This window comes from Chiloscyllium plagiosum, chromosome 14, assembly GCF_004010195.1.
Source record: "Chiloscyllium plagiosum isolate BGI_BamShark_2017 chromosome 14, ASM401019v2, whole genome shotgun sequence".
In the NCBI taxonomy this organism is placed as follows: Eukaryota; Metazoa; Chordata; class Chondrichthyes; order Orectolobiformes; family Hemiscylliidae; genus Chiloscyllium; species Chiloscyllium plagiosum.
Genome location: NC_057723.1, coordinates 41,458,755 through 41,480,083, shown reverse-complemented (window position 1 = coordinate 41,480,083; position 21,329 = coordinate 41,458,755). Strand labels below are relative to the sequence as shown.

At 40.1% G+C, this 21,329-nt stretch overlaps 1 protein-coding gene across 6 annotated transcripts in view; it reads right to left on the bottom strand.

Moving 5' to 3' along the window:
- Positions 1–21,329, bottom strand: part of ppp3ca (protein phosphatase 3, catalytic subunit, alpha isozyme) — a 425,143-nt gene that overhangs the window by 259,216 nt on the left and 144,598 nt on the right. For 4 of the 6 annotated variants that reach the window (XM_043703681.1, XM_043703683.1, XM_043703682.1 and 1 more), the window contains exon 2: positions 16,096–16,230. The exons of the other annotated variants lie outside the window; for them this stretch is intronic. In XM_043703681.1, coding sequence (XP_043559616.1) covers positions 16,096–16,230 — 135 coding nt within the window. The remainder of the gene's footprint in view (positions 1–16,095; positions 16,231–21,329) is intronic. 6 annotated transcript variants of the gene reach the window in all.

Genomic DNA, 21,329 nt, shown 5'->3' with positions numbered 1-21,329 from the left:
GCGAATTCTGTTTGTGCTTTTTGCGATCAGAGATGCAGTGGTACTAAATTGCCCATAATGTTCAGGGATGTGTAGGTTAGGTGCATTAGGAAGGGGTAAAATGAAGATTGATAGCGTAGGGGGAATGGGTCTGGACGGGTTACTCTTCAGAGAGTTGGTGTGGACTTTTTGGGCCGAAGGGTCTGTTTCCACACTGCAGGGATTCTATGATTCTAAAAAGGAATCGACTAAGTTCAGTCCATTTGAATTAGGTTTTGGCTATGAAATGAAATTGATTGAACAGAAATTGGTAAGTCAAGATTCAGTGACCACATATTTGGACTATGTGTCAAATTTTCGGGAATGATTAAATAGAGTGGGGAAGTTGGCTAGACAGCATTTAAAAGTATCACAGCATATAATGAAACAGGAAGCAGACAAGAAATCAATAACTCACAATTTTGCTATCAGAGATAAGGTGTTAGCGTTACTTCCAGTGATAGGTGAACCTTTAATAGCAAGGTTTAGTGGACCTTATCAAGTCAAAAGGAAATTGAGTGAGGAGAGCTATTTGATAAGGACTCCAGACCGAAAGAAATCTCAGTGTGTGTCATGTGAATATGCTCAGAAGGTACTTTGGCAGGAAAGGAAAGCCAAAGGAGACTGTTATTAGTTACAACATGGAGGGAAGGACTAAGTTCACAGAATTCTGAATTGGAGATTCCTCAAATTAAATTGGACAATAAGCAAGTTGTCAAAAATTGGGATAAATTATGGAGTTACTTTCCAGAGGAAAATCGAAATGACCTGAAAGAGTTATTACTATCACATGGGAAGATATGTGAAAATAACTACTGGGAAGTACTAACCTAATTATAAATGATGCAGATATAGGAGAACCTGTTCCAATTAAGCAACATCCTTAAAGGCATAATCCTCTAAAGTTGGCACAGGTTCAAAAGGAGATTGAATGCATGCTTCAAGATGATATAATCGAAATGACTGAAGCTCTTCCACAGTAATGGTGCCAAAACCAGATGGTACCCAACGGTTATGTGTGGACTATCTCAAAGTCAATGCAGTTACAGAGACTGACGGATATCTGATTCCATGTTTGGAAGTCTGTTTTGAGAAGGTGGAACCAGTAACTTATATTTCTAAGTTGGACTTGCTCAGAGGATACTAGCTTGATCCGAAACAGCCAAGACAATTTCAGCTTTTGTAACGCCGAATGGTCTGTGTCAGTTTAAAGTCATGCCATTTGGTATGAAAAATGCACCAGCCATATTTCAAAGACTAATCAATAAGGTCCATTGCCAGATTACCCAATTGTGTCTCATATATATAGTTGACCTGGTGATTTTTAGTCACACATGGAAGGAACATGTGCAACATTTATCAGACTTGTTCGATCGACTTCGGAAGGCAGGCTTGGTGATAAACCTGGCTAAAAATGAATTTGCAAAAGCCCAACTTACCTTCCTGGGCCATGTTATTGGACATGGACAAATGGCACCATGGGATGCAAAAACAAAGGTAATTGGGGAGCTTCCCATACCTTGGCAAAAAGAGCAGTATTACAGTTCCTGGGATTGATTGGATTTCATCGAAAATTCGCACCAAATTTTAGCAGTGTGGCTGCTCCACTCACTGAATTTCTAAATAAAGGCAAGAAGCTTCAATGGAGAGCAGAATGACTGGAGGCATTTGACAGTCTGAAAGCTGTGTTAACCACTGTCCCAGTATTAGCCACACCTAATTACGCAAAGCCATTCAAAGCGGCTATCAATGCAAGTGATGTAGCTGTCGGTGTTGTGCTCTTGCAAGATGATGACAAGAAGATAGAAAGATCTATTAGTATTTTGTCAGGAAACTGAACATTCGTCAGCAGAAAGATTCAACAGCTGAGAAGCAGACTTTGAGTTGGCGTTACAACATTTCAATGTTTATGACCAGTAATGTATCTGAGGCAATCATATACACTGATCATAACCCATTGAAGTTTGAGGAGAAATTTCAGCACAATAATGCCAGACTGTTTAGATGGAGCTTGTTGTTACAGCCATTCAATTTGAAAATCGCGCATGCGGCAGGACAAGAAACCGTGATTGCTGATGTATTGTCAAGACTTGAATAAGAAACTGAAGCGTTCAATGACAGGAGTAAAATAGACTGAAACAAAATGTAATAGTGCATGTATGCATGATTATTGTCCATGTAATGTATATGGGTGTTGCAGAGTACGAGCCATTTAAGATGATGGGGCTTTAAAATGAAGACATCTTTGGATATTGATTTTTTTTTAGGGGTTGGGGGGGGGGAGGGGGGAGTTGTGATGATGCTGCTCCTTTAACACAATTATGCTGTCCTTGGCTATTTTCTCACAGAGGTTGTAAAAGACAGACACATAAAAGTCTAAATTTGAACGGTTTTAGAGCCAGTTTAATTACAGATAACAGATACTGCCTCAGGCAAAAAGCTTTCAGGTATTTTATAAAAGCACTTGTACAATGAAAGAGGATTGGCCAGTTCTCCCAGCTCAGCTTTTCTCTGGTTGTCGACAGTCTGGCTATTCACAGAAAGCAGTCAGGCAGGTTGAAGCTGCTGAACTCAAAGAAGCAGGTTCAGACTAATCTCCTCTCCCTCTCTCTCTCTCTCTCTCTCTGACTTCTCTCCTGTAAAAACCTGTGTTTGATTTTACCTTTTGTGCTAAGGGGTGTTTTTCGGGATTGTTGCAAGTATTGGGAACAGCATCATTAAGTTGGGATGATCTGTTGGGTTTTCAGATGGGTGAAGTTATTCAGTATTTGGCTTCCTTTTGTTTGCGTTTCATTCGGTAATCTTGTAAATAAATTGTCTTGTCAAAAACTAAGTGGTTTGACCAGCTGCATCCCTCCTGGAATATCTGTACTACACCTGCTTAAAACAACTAGCAAAGGTAGGGTCTAGGCTACTTTCAATATTTTGAGGAGATCTGGCCTGGTCTATAACAGTGCTATGAGGAGTTGAGGTGTTTGGGAAGTACCAAGGTGAAGCAAAATGTCCAACCTCCCCACCTACAAAGAAGAATCAAGAGCAACAAGAAAGGATGTCACATCAATTATGAATGCACTTTCAAGTAACATGACTGAGGAAGCGATCAAGTTGGTTTCACAAATAAGTCAATGACTAAGAGAGAAGAAACCTCAAAATGCCCAGGTAGTTGAAGTAATAAATCCACCCACTTCAACACAAAGCTACTTTCAGAATGAGAAAAACATTCCACTGAAATTACTTGAAGTTGTGGTGCATGGAACTTCACAGAAAACACATCTAAAAGTGACTAACAATATGGAAAATTTAAAGATACTGGAAAGAAAAACAAACTTCCTATCACAAGAATTGCATGATAACTATTAAAAACAACAGTGCATTACCAAAGTCATTTCAAAAGAAATGAAGTTGTCTAAAGACCATGCAGAAAAAGAGAGAACTACAGATCTCAGATCATTTGGAAGTCAGTTCAAGTCTGAAGCAATGATAGTTTATCACAGAATTACATCTAATATCACACACTGCGTTGCGATTTGTGAACTCAGACCAGCTGGGTGCGGTCAGTACCTTCGAGGAGAAAGTGAGGTCTGCAGATGCTGGAGATCAAAGTTGAAACTTTATTGCTGGAACAGCACAGCAGGTCAGGCAGCATCCAGGGAACAGGAGATTCGACGTTTCGGGCACAGGCCGAAGAATATTCCTGAAGAAGGGCCTGTGCCCGAAACGTCGAATCTCCTGTTCCCTGGATGCTGCCTGACCTGCTGTGCTGTTCCAGCAATAAAGTTTCAACTGCGGTCAGTACCTTGCTCATTTGTGTGATGGGCAGCATGTTTTATTGACTTGGGGACAGCATTTTGTTAGTGGCAAACACAACATTTGTTGCTACTGCAAATAAGTTACTTAGCATATGAATTTCAGTGCCAATGTGTCGAAAGCTTTGCAGACTGATTTGGTGATCATATTAAACAGTATATCCCTTTGGCTGTTTGCAACTAGAAACGTACTATGTCATTATGTGGGTGTGAAGAATTATGCATATAGCCAGTTTAGGATTGCCAGTCAGGCATGTAGTATTACTTTGGGTTTACTGGAAGCTATATGTGTTAAGCATAGGGCATTGTTCTTGGTGGACAGAAAGAGCATGTACATACCACTGTGTCTGTTTCAATGCAAGACAATAGGTGATAGCCATTTTTTGGATCGTTTCTTAGGGCAATGCCTTAACCAGTGCAAGGCCTTCTTTAAAGTTAAAAGAAAGCTAGGCAGTTAATAGTTAATCATTGTCAACTGTTGCTTTCTCCATCTCAATGCCTCGAACAATCAGGGTCTACATACCAACTAGCACTTTTCTCTTGTATAGTATATTTTCCCTTTGTTCTTCTTATGAACTGTCCTGATGAATGCATGATGAAAAGCTTCAATAAAATGTGTCTTTTCAGCAATATATTTTTGGAGATGAATAGTTGTATAATTTAGAAGAAATAGCAGTTTAAAGCAGTGGATTGTATGTTTGGAGAGTTTTTGCCAAAAGCAATGCTAAAGAACTCTGTGATGCTTGGAACAGTTCTGGAGAAGGAAGACCGTTTACACCTGTCCAGGATTAGGATCAATGATCAAGTTGGATGGTTTGCAAGAAGGAAATGAGAGAAGGTCAAAATAAAATTGACAAGGGGGGCAGACACCAGGATGAAACAAATAAGTTTGTGGAAGGCTTAGAATAAATAAAGTGTCAATAGCTCAAAAAGGTAAGAATGGATTCTAAATATTTCAATATAAGAGGTGCTCAAAAAAGAGATGAATAATGATTATGGAGAATATATGAGGCTCAGCATTCAGACATGCAATGTGCAGGTTGCCTAGAATATGGACAAAATCCTGATATTCATAAATCAGACTTCACTCATGGATACCTTTTAATGCAGGAGGCAGAAGCAGTGACCCAGATGCAAATACCATGATCCTAATCCAGAATATGAATGAGAGCAGTGATTCTAACATGAGACATCTCAGTATTGGAGGAAATGTATTTTGCCATGTTGCCCTTGCCCCTCTATAGGTCTTGGCTGAAAATATATATATTCCATATCGAGCGTAGTTTCAGACCTGGACCATCTATAATTGATATTATGTCCAACAACTGCAGGAGAGGTGCTGTGAACAAATGAGATCACAATATACTTGCCTTTGTCAATCTCACGAAGGCACATTTTAAATTCATGAAAAATTGGTTGCCCTTAACAGCTAGTCAACATGGTCTCCTTTGTCCATAAAACCATGATGGGTCAACTATAATGGGACAACAGCAAAAGTTGAGATCTGCAGTGTGGTCACACAGAGTTTTGTTCTGACACAAACACTTTAACATATTCCTGTTTGTGCTGCCATCATATGCCTTGCAGGCATTTATTTTTGTTGCTACTTGCATACCAGATGCAGAAAGCTCTTCAGCTCTGCTCACCTGAGACCCCAATCAAAGGTGCAGCAAGTCCCCATCCATGCTGATAATATTACCCAAATATTCAAAATAGAAATATCTATAGTGGCAACTGGTCACGCTCTCATGCACCTGTAAAGACTTTGATCTGACTATCAACATTCAGGACACGGTCATCATCCAGGATATCCATACCACCACTGTCACCATTTAAACTACAACACTGGCAGCTTCACGTATCTAGGCTCCATAATTACAGCAATGAATAACTTGTTATTGCCAACAACTTCAGTTTTTGCGTCCAGCAAAGTGTGGAACAACAGAAACCCACCAAGCCTGCATCCCAGTGCACTTCTCAACAGTGGAGACCTCTACATAACATTGCCAGGCAGGAGAAATAACTGAACAGTTTCCATCATTGTTTAAGGCATGTCCTCAACATCAAAAACAGGAATTGCTGGAGAAAATCAGTAACTCTGGCAGCATCTGTCAAGAGAAAGCAGGGTTTATAGTTTGGATCCAGTTCTGAAGAAAGGTCACTAGACCCAAACTATAAACTCTGCTTTCTCTCCACAGATGCTGCCAGACCTGCTGAGGTTTTCCAGCAATTTGTTTCAGATTTTCAGCATCTGCGATGCTTTTTTTAAAAAAAAATGTCCTCAGCATCTCTTGACACATTAAGGTGATTGTTGCAAAGGCTTCGAAACATGCTCTTCCATCATCATACAATCACTGCTAAACCAGCAACGTCTACACCAGTTTGGACATACTCTTCTGGTTGATGTCAAACATATATCCAAAAACCTACTTGTGGTGAATTGACCAGTGAATCCTCGGCATCCATTCTGCAATAACATTTGTAAGTGAGATATGAAGACACTGGCAACTGCTAATAATGATTATAACCTCTGCAGTAATATTCCTGGTAATAGATTAGATTAGATTCCCTACAATGTGGAAAGAGGCCCTTCGGCCCAACAAGTCCACACCGACCCTCCGAAGAGCAACTCACCCAGACTCATTCCCCTACGTTTACCCCTGACTAATGCACCTAACACTACGGGAAATTTAGCATGGCCAATTCACCTAACCTGCACATCTTTGGACTGTGGGAGGAAACTAGAGCACACGGAGGAAACCCACGCAGACACGGGGAGAATGTGCAAACTCCACACAGACGGTTGGCCGAGGTTTTTGCCATTGTGTGACTCTCCAAAGTCCAGGCATGGAACACACTGATCATTGTGCTTGGAACTTCTCAACAATGGGATATTTCTCTGGATGCTGAATGCTTGGAAGAAGTAAGCAGAAACTAAAAACTCAGCAAGCTGAGCAGAGAACTGAGAGAAAACAGAGGCCACTGAATTGTGTATCATTTTTATGCACTGCCTTCCTCTGTAGGAAATGCTTCAGACTGTGCCATGCAAGAGTGGGGCCTTACAGCCACCCCTGGCAATGCGTAATTGCTTTGATCATGACAGCAAAAATCATTGTCTTGATACAGAAATCTGAGACCAATGGAAGATAAAGGACAGTGTCACCACTGTTACAAATATGGTGGAGTAACAGGAAACAGAGCATAGTGTGCAACAGTGTTTGTCAGACTCAAGGAAAGTGTATAGTGGGGGACTGTTTCGTTTTTTTAAATTCATTTGTGGAATCTGGGTCTTGCTTGCTGAGACAACATATATTGCCCATACCTAACTACCCTCAAGAAGTTGGTAGTGAGCTGTCTTCTTGAACTGATGCAGAGCTTGGGTGAAGATATATCCACAGTGCTGTTAGAAAGGAATTCCAGAATTCAGACCTCGCAGCAGTAATGAATAATGAAATAGTTCCATATCAAAATGGAGTATGGCTTGGAGGAGAATATAGTGCTCCCATGTATCTGCTCCCCTCATCATTCTACATGGTAATGGTCATGGGTTTGGAAAACACTGTTGAAGCTGCCTGATTTACTGCAATGCATCCTGCAGATGGTACACACTGCTTCAATGATGATGGGAGTACATGGTGCAGCTGGGAGAAGGTCTGACAATGTAATAAGCTTTGTCCTGAATCTGTTGTACTTATGACCAAGTGTTGTTAGGCCTGCACCCATCTAGACAAATGGAGAGTATTCTATCACACCGTGGACGTGTACCTTTAGATGTTTTCGGCTTTGGGGAGGCAAGAGATGAACTACTGGCAGAATTTACAACCTCTGATCTGCTGTTGTAGCCACAGCATTTATATGGTTAGTCGAGTTTTATTTAATAGTCAATGGTAACCCACAAGACATTGATAATGAGGGATTCAGGAATAGTAATGCCACTGTAATTTAAGAGGAGATAGTTAGCCACTCGCCTATTGTAGACGGTCATTACATGGGACTGAGCAGCACGAATGAAACTTGCCACTTGTAAGACCAGAGCTGGATATTTTCCATTTCGGGTCATATATGGACATGAACTGTTTTAGTATTTGAGCAGTGACAAATGGTGTCATACATTGTGCAAACATCAGTGATTGTCTTCATTTCTGACCTTATGATGGAGGGAAGATTATTAAGAAGCTGAAGGTCATACCACCTAGGATATTACCCTGAGAAACTCTAGCAAGGATGCCCATCAGCTAAAATGATTGACTTCTAATAACCATAACCATCTTCCTTTGTGTTAGGTATGATTCCAATTAGCTTAGAGATCTCCATCTGATTCCCACTGACTCCAGTTTTGCTCAGATGCCATATGATTGCCTTAATAGTCACTCTCACCTGACATCTGAAATTGAGCCATTCTCATAATGTTTGGGCCATGATTGTAAAGAGATCAGGAGCTAAATGACCTAGCAGAATCAAAACTTAAGGAGGAGGGAATGGATACTTGTGGATGTAGTATCAATCAAACAGGCTGCTTTGTCATGGATGGTGTCAAACCTCTTGAATGTTGTTGAAGCTGCATCTATCCAGGCAAGTGGGGAATATTCCACCACGCTCCTGGCTTGTGCCTTGCAGATGGCGAACAGGCTTCAAGGAATGAGAAGGTGAGTTACTCACTGCAATATTCACTGAATAATACAACCAGACCACACAGAAGAGGCCTTTCAGTCCATGAAGTCTGTACCACCAAAAATATGATATGGTGGACTGGGGTGTACAAAGTTAAAAATCACACAACACTAGCTTATACTCCACAACCACATAATGAAGGAGCAGCGCTCTGAAAGCTAGTGCTTTCAAATAAACCTGTTGGACTATAACCTGGTGTGTGTGATTTTTAAACTTTGTACACAAAAAAAATTACAATCTACACTAGTCCCACTTTCCTGTACTGGGGTTCATAGCCTTGAATGTTTCAAGTACTTTTTCAAGTTTGTAAGGTGTCCTGTCTGAACTATCCTCCCCGGCAATGCACTTCTAATCCCCTCAAATCTCCTTCATATCTCCTACCTTTCACTTTAACATGACGTTACCTTGTTATTGACCCTTCAACTAAGGGGAACAGCTGCTTCCTATTCACCTCAATCTTATACTCCTCTATCAAATACCCCCTCAACATCCTCTGCTACAAAGAAAGCAACTTGAGTTTATGCAGACTCTCTTCATAACTAAAATGCTCAATCCCAGGCAATTGGCTTGTGAATCTCCTTTGGAACCCCTCTACTGCAATAATATCCTTCCTACCATGTGCTGACCAGGACTAAGCTCTCCAGCTGTGGGCCTAACCCAAGTCCTATGTAGGTCCAACATGTCTTGCCTGCTCTTACAATCTATGCTATGACTAATAAAGGCAAGTATCCTGTATCCCTTCTTAATTACCCTATTAATATATCCACAGATTCTTGAAGTGCCAGGATAAGTAACCCAAGATCCCTCTTTTCCTCTGAGTTTCCTAGTATCTCACTATTCATTGAGTACTCTTTTGACTTGTTCCTTCTTGCAAAGTTGAATACCTCACATTTATCAGGGTTAAATTCTACCTGCCATTGATCTGCCCATCTGATCAATGGCAGGTAGTACTTTCCTGGAACCGAACACCTTCCTGCTTATTGTCAACCACCCGGTCAATTTTTGTATTATCCAAAAACGTACTTATCCCATATTCTAACATACATCATTTATGAATATAACAACAATAAGGAACTCAGCACTGATCCTTGTTCGTCGCTGCACACCAAGATTCAGTCACACAAACAGCCTTCTACCACCACCCTGTCACCTAGCACTAAGTCAATTTTGGATCCATCTTGCTAAGTTACATTGGATCATACAAGCTTTTACCTTTTTCATTAGTTTCCCATGCGATAGCATATCTAAGACTGGAAGAACATTTATTAAGCTGGAGAGGATTCAGAGGAGATTTACCAGGATGTTGCCGGAAATAGACGGTTTGAATTATAATGAAAGGTTGGATATACTGGGACTTTTCTCACTGCCATGATGGAAGTTGAGAGGTAACTTTATAGAGGTTTACAAAATCCAGAGGGGTATAGACAGTCTTTTCCCAGGATGGAGGATTTCAAGAGTAGGGAGCATATTTTAAGGTGAGAGGAGAGAGGTTTAAAAAAAGATGTGAGGGGCAAATTTGTTTACACAGAAGGTTGTTCACATGTAGAATGAACTTCCTGACAAAGTGGTGGATGTGGCGCAGGAACAGCATTCAAAAGACATTTGGATAGATACATGAATAGGAAAGGTTTGGAGGGATTATGGCAGGAGCAGGCAGGTGGGACTAGTTTTGTTTGGGATTAATTTCAGCATGGACCGGTTGGACCAAAGGATCTGCTACTGTTCTGTACGACTATGATTCAATGAAATCAATAAATTACATAAATTGCCTTACCCTTATCCAAAAACTTGGTCAGTTCCTCAAATATTTCCACCAGATTTGTTAGGCATGACTTCCCTCTGACAAAGCTACGTTAATAGTCCCTGATCAAACCTTGCCTCTCCAAATGAAGATTAATTTTTCCTTCATTAATTTCTCCAATAGTTTCCCCACCACTTAGGTTAGACTCATTGGTCTATTGTTCTCTAGTCTATCTTAACCACCCCTCTTGTAAAGTGGAACCATATTAACTATTCTCCAAGCCACAGATTATTTAAAAATTTGGGTCAGGGCCCCTCATCTCCCACAATAGCCTTGGATACAATTCATCTGGACTTGGACTTTTATCCACTTTCAAGTTCACCAAAACCTCCAATTCTTCCTTGCTTCCTTTATCAATCTCCTCGTGAACTTCACAAACCACCTTCTCAAAATCTGTACTTGCAATCTCTTTCTCCTGAGTAAAGGTAGATGTGAAGTATGTCTCCCTGGCTTCATGCACAAATCGCTCCTTGATTCCTTATGGACCCTACCCTTTCCCAGGTTATTTTCTTCCTCATGATATACTTGCAGAATATCTTGGGATTCTCCATAACCTTGGCTACTATCTTTTTTTTATTCCCGCCCCCACCGCCCCCACCTTTGCTGTCACAATAGCTTTCCTGAATTCCCTCTTACACTGTCTACACTCCTCTAGGGCCTCCACTGCCTTGCTCCCTTTGTATCCATTATACATCTGTTTTCCTTTATATCCAGTCCTCAATATTCTTAAATATCCAGGGCTCTCCGAGCTTGTTGCTCCTATATTTCACCCTAAAGGGAACATATTGGGCCTATTCTACCCCTCACCCCCCACCCCAGTACCTTAAATGAATGCCTCCCAATGTTCTATTGTAGATTTACCTTCATATAGCTTTTCCAGCCTCTTTTGGCTAGATGCTCCTTTATTTTAACAAAATCTGCCTTAGCCCAATCCAAAAGCCCTTTTTGCAGACAATCTTTTTCCTTGTCCATAACAAACTTAAAATATATCATGTTGTGGTCGCTATCATTAAAATGCTCTCTCACTGTCACTTCGAACATCTGTCTGCTTCATTCCCCAGAATTAGTCTGGCTCTGCACTGTCACTTGCAGGACCATCTACATATTGATATAAAAGGCTGTCCTGGATACATTTCAATTAATCTGTCTACTCTAAACACTATGATTATCCCAATTAATATTTGGAAAGGGGAAATCCCCTAGTATAATTGCCCTATTGTTATTTTTACACAGTTCAATGAAATGACTACATATCTGCTCCTCAATTGCCACTGGCTATTTGGGGGCCTATAGTATAACAGTGTGACTGCATGCTTGCTATTCCTAAATTCTACCCACAAAGTTTGATTTGACCCCTCTATCATCCTTCCTTACTGCAGTAATTGATTCACTACTTAATAATGCAACGCCACTTCTACTTTAGCATGCTTGAAGATCCTATAATCGGAAATGTTAAGTTGCCAGTCTTGTTCTTCCCTCAACCATTATCTGTAATGTCAACAACATTGCAGTTCAATGTGACAATTCATACCCTTAACTTATTTGCCTTATCTCTAATATTCTAGGTGTTAAAGAAGTAATCCAGTATCACCTCAGCACCTTGAGACACCACATGGCTGAATTCACTCTGCCTTGGCTCTTTTTCTAAGTTATGCTATGATGCAACTGAAGTAACAAATTGTGACCCTGTCCTTACAGAACCATTCAAATTCCTCCCAACAACACTAGCAAACGCCCTGCAAGGATTTCAGTCCCAATCCAGTTCACATGCAGACTATCCTGCTTGTAGAGGTCCCACCCCAAAATGGTCCCAGTGATCCACTTCCCTTTTGCACCAACTTTGCAGGTATTTATCTGCTCTATTATCCCATTCTGTGCTTGCTCCCCATGGCATGGGAGTAATCCTGAGATAAGAACCTTTGAGGTCTTGCTTCTTACCTACTGCCTAGCTCCCTGAACTCTTGATGCAAGACCTCATCCCTAATTCCACCTATGCCACTGGTACCAATGTGCACCAAAACCTCTGTCTAATCAGTCTCATCCTTCAGGATTGAAAATGTGTTGCTGGAAAAGCGCAGGTCAGGCAGCATCCAAGGAGCAGGAGAATCGACGTTTTGGGCATGAGCCCTTCTTCAGGAATGAGGAAAGTGTGCCAAGCAGGCTAAGATAAAAGGTACCACCTCTCCACCTATCGCATTTCCAATGCCCCTCCCCCAAGTCCCTCCTCCCTACCTTTTATCTTAGCCTGCTTGGCACACTTTCCTCATTCCTGAAGAAGGGCTTATGCCCGAAACGTCGATTCTCCTGCTCCTTGGATGCTGTCTGACCTGCTGCGCTTTTCCAGCAACACATTTTCAGCTCTGATCTCCAGCATCTGCAGTCCTCACTTTCTCCTCGTCCTTCAGGATGCCCTGCAGCCACTCAGTGACATCCCTGATCTTGGGCCTAGGAATCAACACCATCCTGGAGTCATATCTGGGTCCACAGAAATGCCTGTCTGTTCCTCTAATTAATCTCCTAACATTTGCTTCTGCTTTCTTCTCCCTCCGCTTCTGTACAGTCGGGCCTCTTATGGTGCCAGAAGCTTGCCTCTGACTGCAATCCTTGAGGTACTAGTGTTCTCCTCAGCTTCCAGAACAAAAAACCAATTTGAGAGGGAACCACAGGAGCTCCTGCACTCCCTATCTGTTTCTTTTTGACTGCCATTTCCTCTTGCCTTCAGTCCTTTCACTACAGTGTGACCATCTCTTTCCATGCATCTGTATAAATTTCAGCCTTGCAGATGTGTCACACTGTTCTCCAGCTGCTGCTCAAGCTCTGAAACCTAGAGCTCAAGTGTGTGCACTTCAGAGCACCTCCTGCACCCATGGTCACCTAGAATGCCAGTAAGGGAGCCTGGCCTCTGATCGCTTCCTGTAGTTACTATATGTATATAGCAAGTTCAGTCGTGTTTCCAGGCAATGGTAACACCCAGGATGTTGATAGTGGAGAATTCAGTGTCGGTAATGCCTTTGAGTATCAAGGGACAGTGGTCAGATTGTCTCTTGTTGGAGGTGGTCATTGCCTGGCATTTGTGAGGTGCAAATGTTACTTGCCACTTTTCAGCCCAAATCTGTCTTGTTGCATTTGAACATGGTTCAGTTTCTGAGAAGTCATGAATGGTGTTGAACATTGTGCGATCATCAGCAAACATCACCACTTCTGATCTTTTGATGGAGGGAACGTCATTGATGAAGGAATGTTACATCAGGTGGTGAGGCCTGGGACATCCCACCTGTTGAGGATGGGCCACAACTTTGAGTTTTCTGGGAGTTGTTCAGGGAAAAGGGAACAACTTGACAGGTCACCTTGTTTGGCCTTGGGTCGGCAGAGGGGCAGCTCTATTAAGGGGCCCCTTTGTACATCAGGGATCCCCATCAAAATCTCCCCACATCCAGCCACAGACCTCTCCATCAATACTGCCACCTCTCCCTATTCTCCTGAGCCTTACCACATCTCCCCAGATTTCAAGCTTTTAAGAAGTGGAATTCTCTTGTTCTTGCACAGATGTCCTATGATAAGACTAGATTTTCTAATTATAATATCATTGGCATTTCAGTCAGAAAATGTAGGCCATCGACTCCATTTTAAAATAGCTGAGCCTGTAACTGAGAGCCAGCTGATGCCTTTGCTGAAATTATCTGATATGTAGGACGTCTGCGACAGAAGTAAACTAGAGTGCAATAATTCTCTTACACAAAACAGAAATGCTATAAGCAAGCTGACAATCCAAAAAAAACTTTACATTCAGCCTTCAGTAGAAGACAAGAGTACAAATATTAGCTCCCTTTTTATTGTAAGAATAGCATCATGTTCCTTAATTTGAATGGTCTACTGGCAGGAGTTCACCTAGCCAAACCAACTATTCCAACATACTTGAAAACGCAGATTGTAAATTCTATTTTACTGCACAAAAAGTAACAACTTTTCATGAAGGAAGTGTACAAGCAGTTCAGATTGAAATACTCACAAATTTTATTTGTGACCTCATGTGACCTCAAGTCCCTATCTTCAGGACTTGCTTAGCATACTTTTGTATTTAATGGATGTCTTCATAGCAATGTAGGCTCCAATATCGCATGAAAATGTTCAGCACAAAATGGAGCATGTCATGCCATTAGGCAAACCAGATCAAATTTTACAAATTTTACAGTCCCATTCTTTACATTTAAAATAACTTCAGGGAGCTATTGCAGCACAATTTACTCAGTGGAAAACAGTGCTATTCTCAAAGAAAGTCTTACTAAGCCACATAACAATATATTAAGGCAGATAACCAGAAACTTGCTCAAAGAGATAAGTTTTAAGGGGTACCTCGAAGTGGCGAATCAATGGTTGAAAGGCTGAGGTTTAGAAATATGATTTCCGAGATTAGTGCTTGCACAGAAGACATTAAGTCAAAGTCGGACAATTAAAACTGGGGACATTGTCAAGGTGAGAACTAGTGACTGAACATAACTTTAACACTGAAGCATTGTTTAACTATGAATTGGTGTAAGCTAGTGAGCATATGGTGAACAGAGTTTTGTGTGAGATAGAACATATAAATTTTAAATGGCTTCTACAAAGGGTAGAGTGTGATATGTCTCAAATCTCAATGGAGTATGACGACATATAAGGATAACTAAACATTCTTGATGGCATCACAAACATTAAAAATAACTATGTGAAAATCATCAATTCTGTTTAGTTTAAAAGGATTTCAATTCTGACAATCTCTATGGAATAATTCCAAATAAGTTTAAATGCAAATAAACGAACTGCTTTATTGGATATCTTTCATTACCAGGGTAATTAACCTACAAATCTTTCACTCTACAGTTCAAAACAGAATGTGAATTTCACTTGTTTCAACCAAGCAAACTAGACTCTGTTTTGTTACAGCTTGCTCCATGCAATAACGTGACACTGAAAATCATGCAATATTGTAAAACTAAGAATCAGCATGGCATAACTGGTAGCAGTCTCACCTCTAAGTCAGAAGACCATGCACTTATTCGTAAACTCGGCTGATCTTTTCCCCCATAGAGTTTCAAAGGACTGCTTCATTATCAGAGTTCTTTTGTTTGAGATAAGACATTAAAGTGATATCTGCCTGTTAAGGTGAATGTTACATCCTGTAACACTATCTCAGGCAGTTAAGGGAATTTCCTTGGTAACATAGGCAACTGTTATCTCCACATTCAGCATCACCCAAGTCACTTTATTGCTGATTGTGGAAACTTGCTATGTGCAAATTGAATGCTTGAGGAAATGGTAAGGCATCACAAACATTTCGATTTTGTCTTTCATTGTTTACTGATATCCATTGTAGCCACTATTAGCAAATATTAAAAAGTGAGTAACTGGGGGAAGAAAAATGTGGAGCAAAGAAATGTGGATGTTTGTATTTTAAAATTAAGGCAGTTCATAGTTTTTGATTTTAAAACAATTTCATTTTTACAATTACTTTTAGTAAAAGATATTTTTCTAAATAGTATTATTTTATAGCAAGTTTTAATATTTCAAGGGAAGATTTCCGCTTTGTGAAATGTGATACAAGGGAAACATTTGAAGTGGTGCCACATGTTCAAACGGGGCACGGAAAACATTTCATGATATATGTAAGGCATGCAGGTCATTCCCAAATAATTTTTTTCTGCATTCTAGTCACTAACCCATAACATTCCATGTATGCCATGTTTGTTATAAATGCCAGTAATTTTTGCATCTTCAAGTGACGAGAATGAAGAAAAACTCAGGAATTAACCATTCACTTACTTTTACGTTGGAAGGAAGAATCCTTTGTGACTTCATGCTGAGCTGTTGGATTCGTGCTATAAGCGGAAGTCTGGCTCAGGATGGTGCTGCCGTCCGTAGAATAGGGATCTCTGTTCTCAGTTTGAGCTGTATACACTAAAACAGAAATTTGTGTGATGTATGTGTGCATATGAAAATAATTTATTTGGAATTGTTTAAGTTATCAAATGGTAGCTAAAATTGCTACTATATCTACTGCTACATCAAAAGGCAAATGTTGCTTCATCTTTGGTGATTGTGACTTGGATTTGAAAACTAAAGGATTTGATACAACATATTTCATAAAATAAATATCTTTCTTAAAGAAAATTACACTCCATGCAAATTATGATTGTTCTTTTTAAAATGAAGGTCTACATTTGATTTCAATAGCCTTTTCCAAATGTCTCAGAAATGATTTTACATAAATAAATGAAAAAAATGTTTGTACTCTAGAAATCCAGTTTGTCAACTTAATAGCACAATATTTTGTATTTTTTAAATTGTTTCTCATGGAATTTGGGGCGTTGCTTGCTAGGCTAGCATTTATTGCTTATCCCTAACTGCCATTGAGAAAGTAACGGTGAGCTGCTGTCTTGAATCACTCCTGGCCATCTGTCATTGCTACACCCACACTTCTAATAGGAAGGAAGTTAGACAGTGATGATAACAGTTGAAAGAAGGGTGTGGTTCCTGGTCTGAACGGTCTGTGGCTTGCAATGGAACTTGCAAGAGGTGGTGTTCCCATGCATCTGCTGCCCTTATAAACACTTGCACCTGGAAGGACAACTTTGAAAGGTACTATCAAGGGAGCTTTAGGACCCGCTGCAATGCATTTTGTACATGGTACATATTGCTGCCTCTATGCATCAGTGGTAAATGTGATACCAATCAAGCAAGCTTTGTTCTGGATACAATCAAGGTTCTTAGATGCAATTGGAGTTGCACTCAACCAGGCAAGTGCAGAGTATTCCACCACACTCTTAACCTGCATCTTGTAGATGGAGGACAGGGTTTGAGGCATTAAGAAGTGAGTTATGTTGCACAGAATTTGAAACATCTGATGTAATGGTGTAGCCACATGCTTGGTAATTGCGTGGTACAAATGTTCACTTGCCACTTGACAGCCCAAGCCTGGATATTGTCCAGGTCTTGCTGCACATGGACACTGAATCCTTCAATATCTGTTAAGCATTAAATGGCGTTGAACATTCTGCAATCATCAGTGAACATCCCACATCTGAGCTTGTGATGATGGAAGATCATTGATAAAGCAGCTGAAAATGGTTGAGACTAAGACATGACCCTGAGGAACTCCTAATGTGATGTCCTATGGCTCATATGATTTAACTCCAACTATTTCAATCATCTTTCAGTTTTTGGGAGCTCTGTGAAGCCAGTCTTAGTCAAATGCTGCCTTAATATCCAGGGTGGTCATTCTAATGTTATTTCTTCAGTCAAGCTCTTTTGTCCATGTTTGGACCAAGATTGCAATAAGGTCAGAACCTAAATGCCACTTGTGGAACTGAAATAGAGCATTAATGAGAAGATTATTGATATGTAAGTGTAGTTTTATAACACTATTGATGACTTCATCAATCATTTTGCTGTAATTTAGAGTATGGTTGTAACTGGCCAGTTTGGACTTGTCCTGCTTTTTGAGACAGGACATTCCTGGGCAATTTTCCATTTGGGAAAAAGTGAGGACTGCAGATGCTGGAGATCAGAGCTTAACAATGTGTTGCTGGAAAAGTGCAGCAGGTCAGGCAGCATCAAAGGAGCAGGAGAATCGATGTTTCGGGCATAAGCCCTTCTTCAGTAAATCTTCAGGATTTCCTGAAGAAGGGCTTATGCCCGAAACGTTGATTCTCCTGTTCCTTTGATGCTGCCTGACCTGCTGCGCTTTTCCAGCAACACAGTTTTTAGCAATTTTCCATTTGGCTAGGTAAATTCCAGTGTTGAACCTGTACTGAAATAACTTGGCCAAGTGCACAAGCTAGCTCTCTGGCACGCCTTCAGTGCTGTCACTGGAACTTATGAAGGTACAATGCCTTTGCAGCATCCAGTGCCTTTAGGCATGTCTATCAGAGTGAATCAAATCGTCTGAAGAATAGCATCAGTGATGGTGGAGACCTCTGGAAGTGGTTAAGATGGATCTGCCAAACAGCACCTCCAGTTGAAGATGGTTGAAAATGTGGTATAAGGCTTTGGCCTTGTCTTTTGCACTAATGTGCTGGGTTACTCCATTACTGAAGATGGGAAAATTTATGAAGATGTCACCTCCTGTTAGTTGTTTAATTGTATTCAGCACCATTCACAGCTGGATATGGCAGTATTTACATCTGAATCATTAGTTGATGAATTGCTTTGTTCTATGACTTGCTTATTCAGCTGCTTGGCATGCAAACAGACCTGTTTTGCAGCTTCACTAGGTCAATACCTTATTTATAGGTATGGCTAGTGCTGCTCGTCACATGCCTGCCTGCACTCTTCATTGAACAGGGCTGTTACCCCAACTCAATAGTATCTATCGAGCAGGGGATATGCCAGATCATAAGTTTGCAGACTGCGGTTGAATACAATTCTGCTACTTATTGATGGACCACAACACCTCATGGCTGCCCAATTCGGAGTTTCAAGATCTGCCCTAAATCTATCTGATTTAGCATGGTGGTAGTGAAACACAATGGGGTGATATGTGAAGATGGAATTTCAGGATGTTGACTTCACGAGGACTGTGAAGTGGTCATTCCTCCTGATGCTGGCATGGATAAATGCATCTGTTACAAGTAGATTGGTGAGGACAAGGTCAGGTTTTCCCCTCTGATTAGTTCCCTCATCATATGCCACAGATGCAATCTAACAGCTTTTCACTTCAGAATTTAGGGAAGTTCATCATTAGTGGTACTCGGTGACAAATGGAGTCCATCAATCAGTCTAAGTTATGAGCCTTTGCCACCCTTAAGATCTCCTCCAAGTGTCTTGGCGAGGGATTGAGGATGCAATAGATGATCATCAACAAGTTTCCTTTGCCATGTTTGACTGATGATACGGAATCCAGATTTATTATTAAGGCTCCCAAGACAACTTGCCACCATTACATGCCCCTGAGCCTCAAGCTCTGTTCGGTCTATTTTACCTTTGAGACAGGACATACTGATGTTGTGGTGATATCTGGGTCACTACCTTTAAGGTATGATTCATTGAGTATGCCTGTGTCAGGATGTTGATTAACATAGCTCTCCTAAATTTTGGACATGTCCCCAAAGGAGGGTTTTGCAGGGTCAATAGGACAGTGTTAACCATTGTTCCAGTATATAAGTCGATAGCAGATGGCCCATCCAGTTTTATTCTTTGTAACTTTGCAGCAGTTTGATACAACTGAGGGGCTTGCTAGGTCATTTCCAATACATTGCTATGGGCCTGGAATCACATACAGACCAGATCAGATAAGGATAACTAAAAGCAGACTTGTCAACTAAATAGTTCTTTTTGATCAACAGTTTCACAATCCTGGTATTATCATAATCATTACTAAGGGTAGTTTTTAATTCCAGATTTATTAATTTTAAATTCCACCATCTACCATGGTGGGATTTGAACTCATGGCTCAAAGCATTAGCCTGAGCAGTGAGATTAGCAGGTCAGATTACTGCTCCACCATCTCTCCTTGAAACGATTAAGATTTATTTTTTGTTAGGTTAATCTGAAACTTGAACTGACACTTCTGGCATTGCAAATCTTTTGACATTGCATTAGAATTTTTAATTATGCCACAATATTTTTTGAATTTTAGTGTATTCCTGTTTTTATAACTGGCTGGTCTGCTTAATCAGTTTAAGAGTACAAGTTTATTCTGATATAACACAATAGTTCCTTCCCATGCGATCCCTTGTTATAAGAAAATCATGTAATAGCAGCACCCATTTAAACCAATGGGATTGGAATCACATTATAGCCAATACAAAGTTTGCATTCTACAAACGATGCATTCTACAAACATTATAGTCAATTCTCATGGAAGAAATGTGCCTTATTGCAGAACTAACTGTACAATATTAAGACTGTAATAAAATAGCTTACACTACAATGTTTACATCGATCAAACACAACAATTAATCTACAATGTAATGATGAGAATGGGTGCATAAAGCAAAACTGCTTACGTAACAAGATATGTAAAAGATTAGATGCAAATAACTGAGAAATACATAAATGAGCAATAGTCCAGTAGCAATGAGCAGAGATGTTTTATGATAAAACAATTTTTCTTCTTTTTATGCCTATCTGGAGGAAGTAATTGGCAAAAAGATAGTTTTCAAAAATAATGTGATTTTTGTTGCAGAAACTTTCACATGGGCTACATTTAAAGCGTTTGTAAGTTTTGTTTTAGATTCATACATCTTTTTGTGTTTTACTAATACAATCTCTTTTATTCCAACAATTATCAATGAAAACTTCTGTAATCAAAGCATCTGGTGTGAAAAGATTGTCATTTCATGAAGTTCCATTATGAATTTTGGTCAAATGTATGAAAATACCATACAAGTAACATTACTACTATATTTGTGCATATGTCAAGACCTCGGATTACAAGGATGAAAACCCCTTTCAAAGAGCAATCATCTTGGGATAGCTGCTCCACTCTTCCATTTTTAAGCAACAACCAAGTTCCATATTTTTAATCTGAATTGCAATGCTGGCCTCTTCAAAAATATGGAGTGCAGTGTAAATAGGTCTCCATCTTCATAGTGCTGGGTTATCACTGGAAGCCATTCTACAGGATTTATGGATTCTGTATGAACAGGTCTCGCAATTGTGTATCTTCTTAATCATATTGAAATATTGTGAAATGATTACTATATCTCAGAACTTCAAGTCATTCAATATCTTTGAACTAGAAGAGTTACACTCCTGTGAGAGCAATGAGGTTTCAGATAATTGTATTTCCAGTGACTTGATTGGAAGGATCACAAGATTTCATCATTGTATACTTTTGGTATAACAAATAAACTAAATGCAACATTGTCTAAATGCTAATCAGTTGGCAACTTACACAATAGGATAAGAAACTCACCATTTTTTAACATGGCTAAATATTTCAAGCTATGGTTATAAATTACCATGAAGTAGATACCTCATTCTCCAGGAACCAGTCCAAAGTTCTTAGCTCCCAATGGTTTCCTTCCTTCTTCCTTTCCAGCTGAGTAACCTTT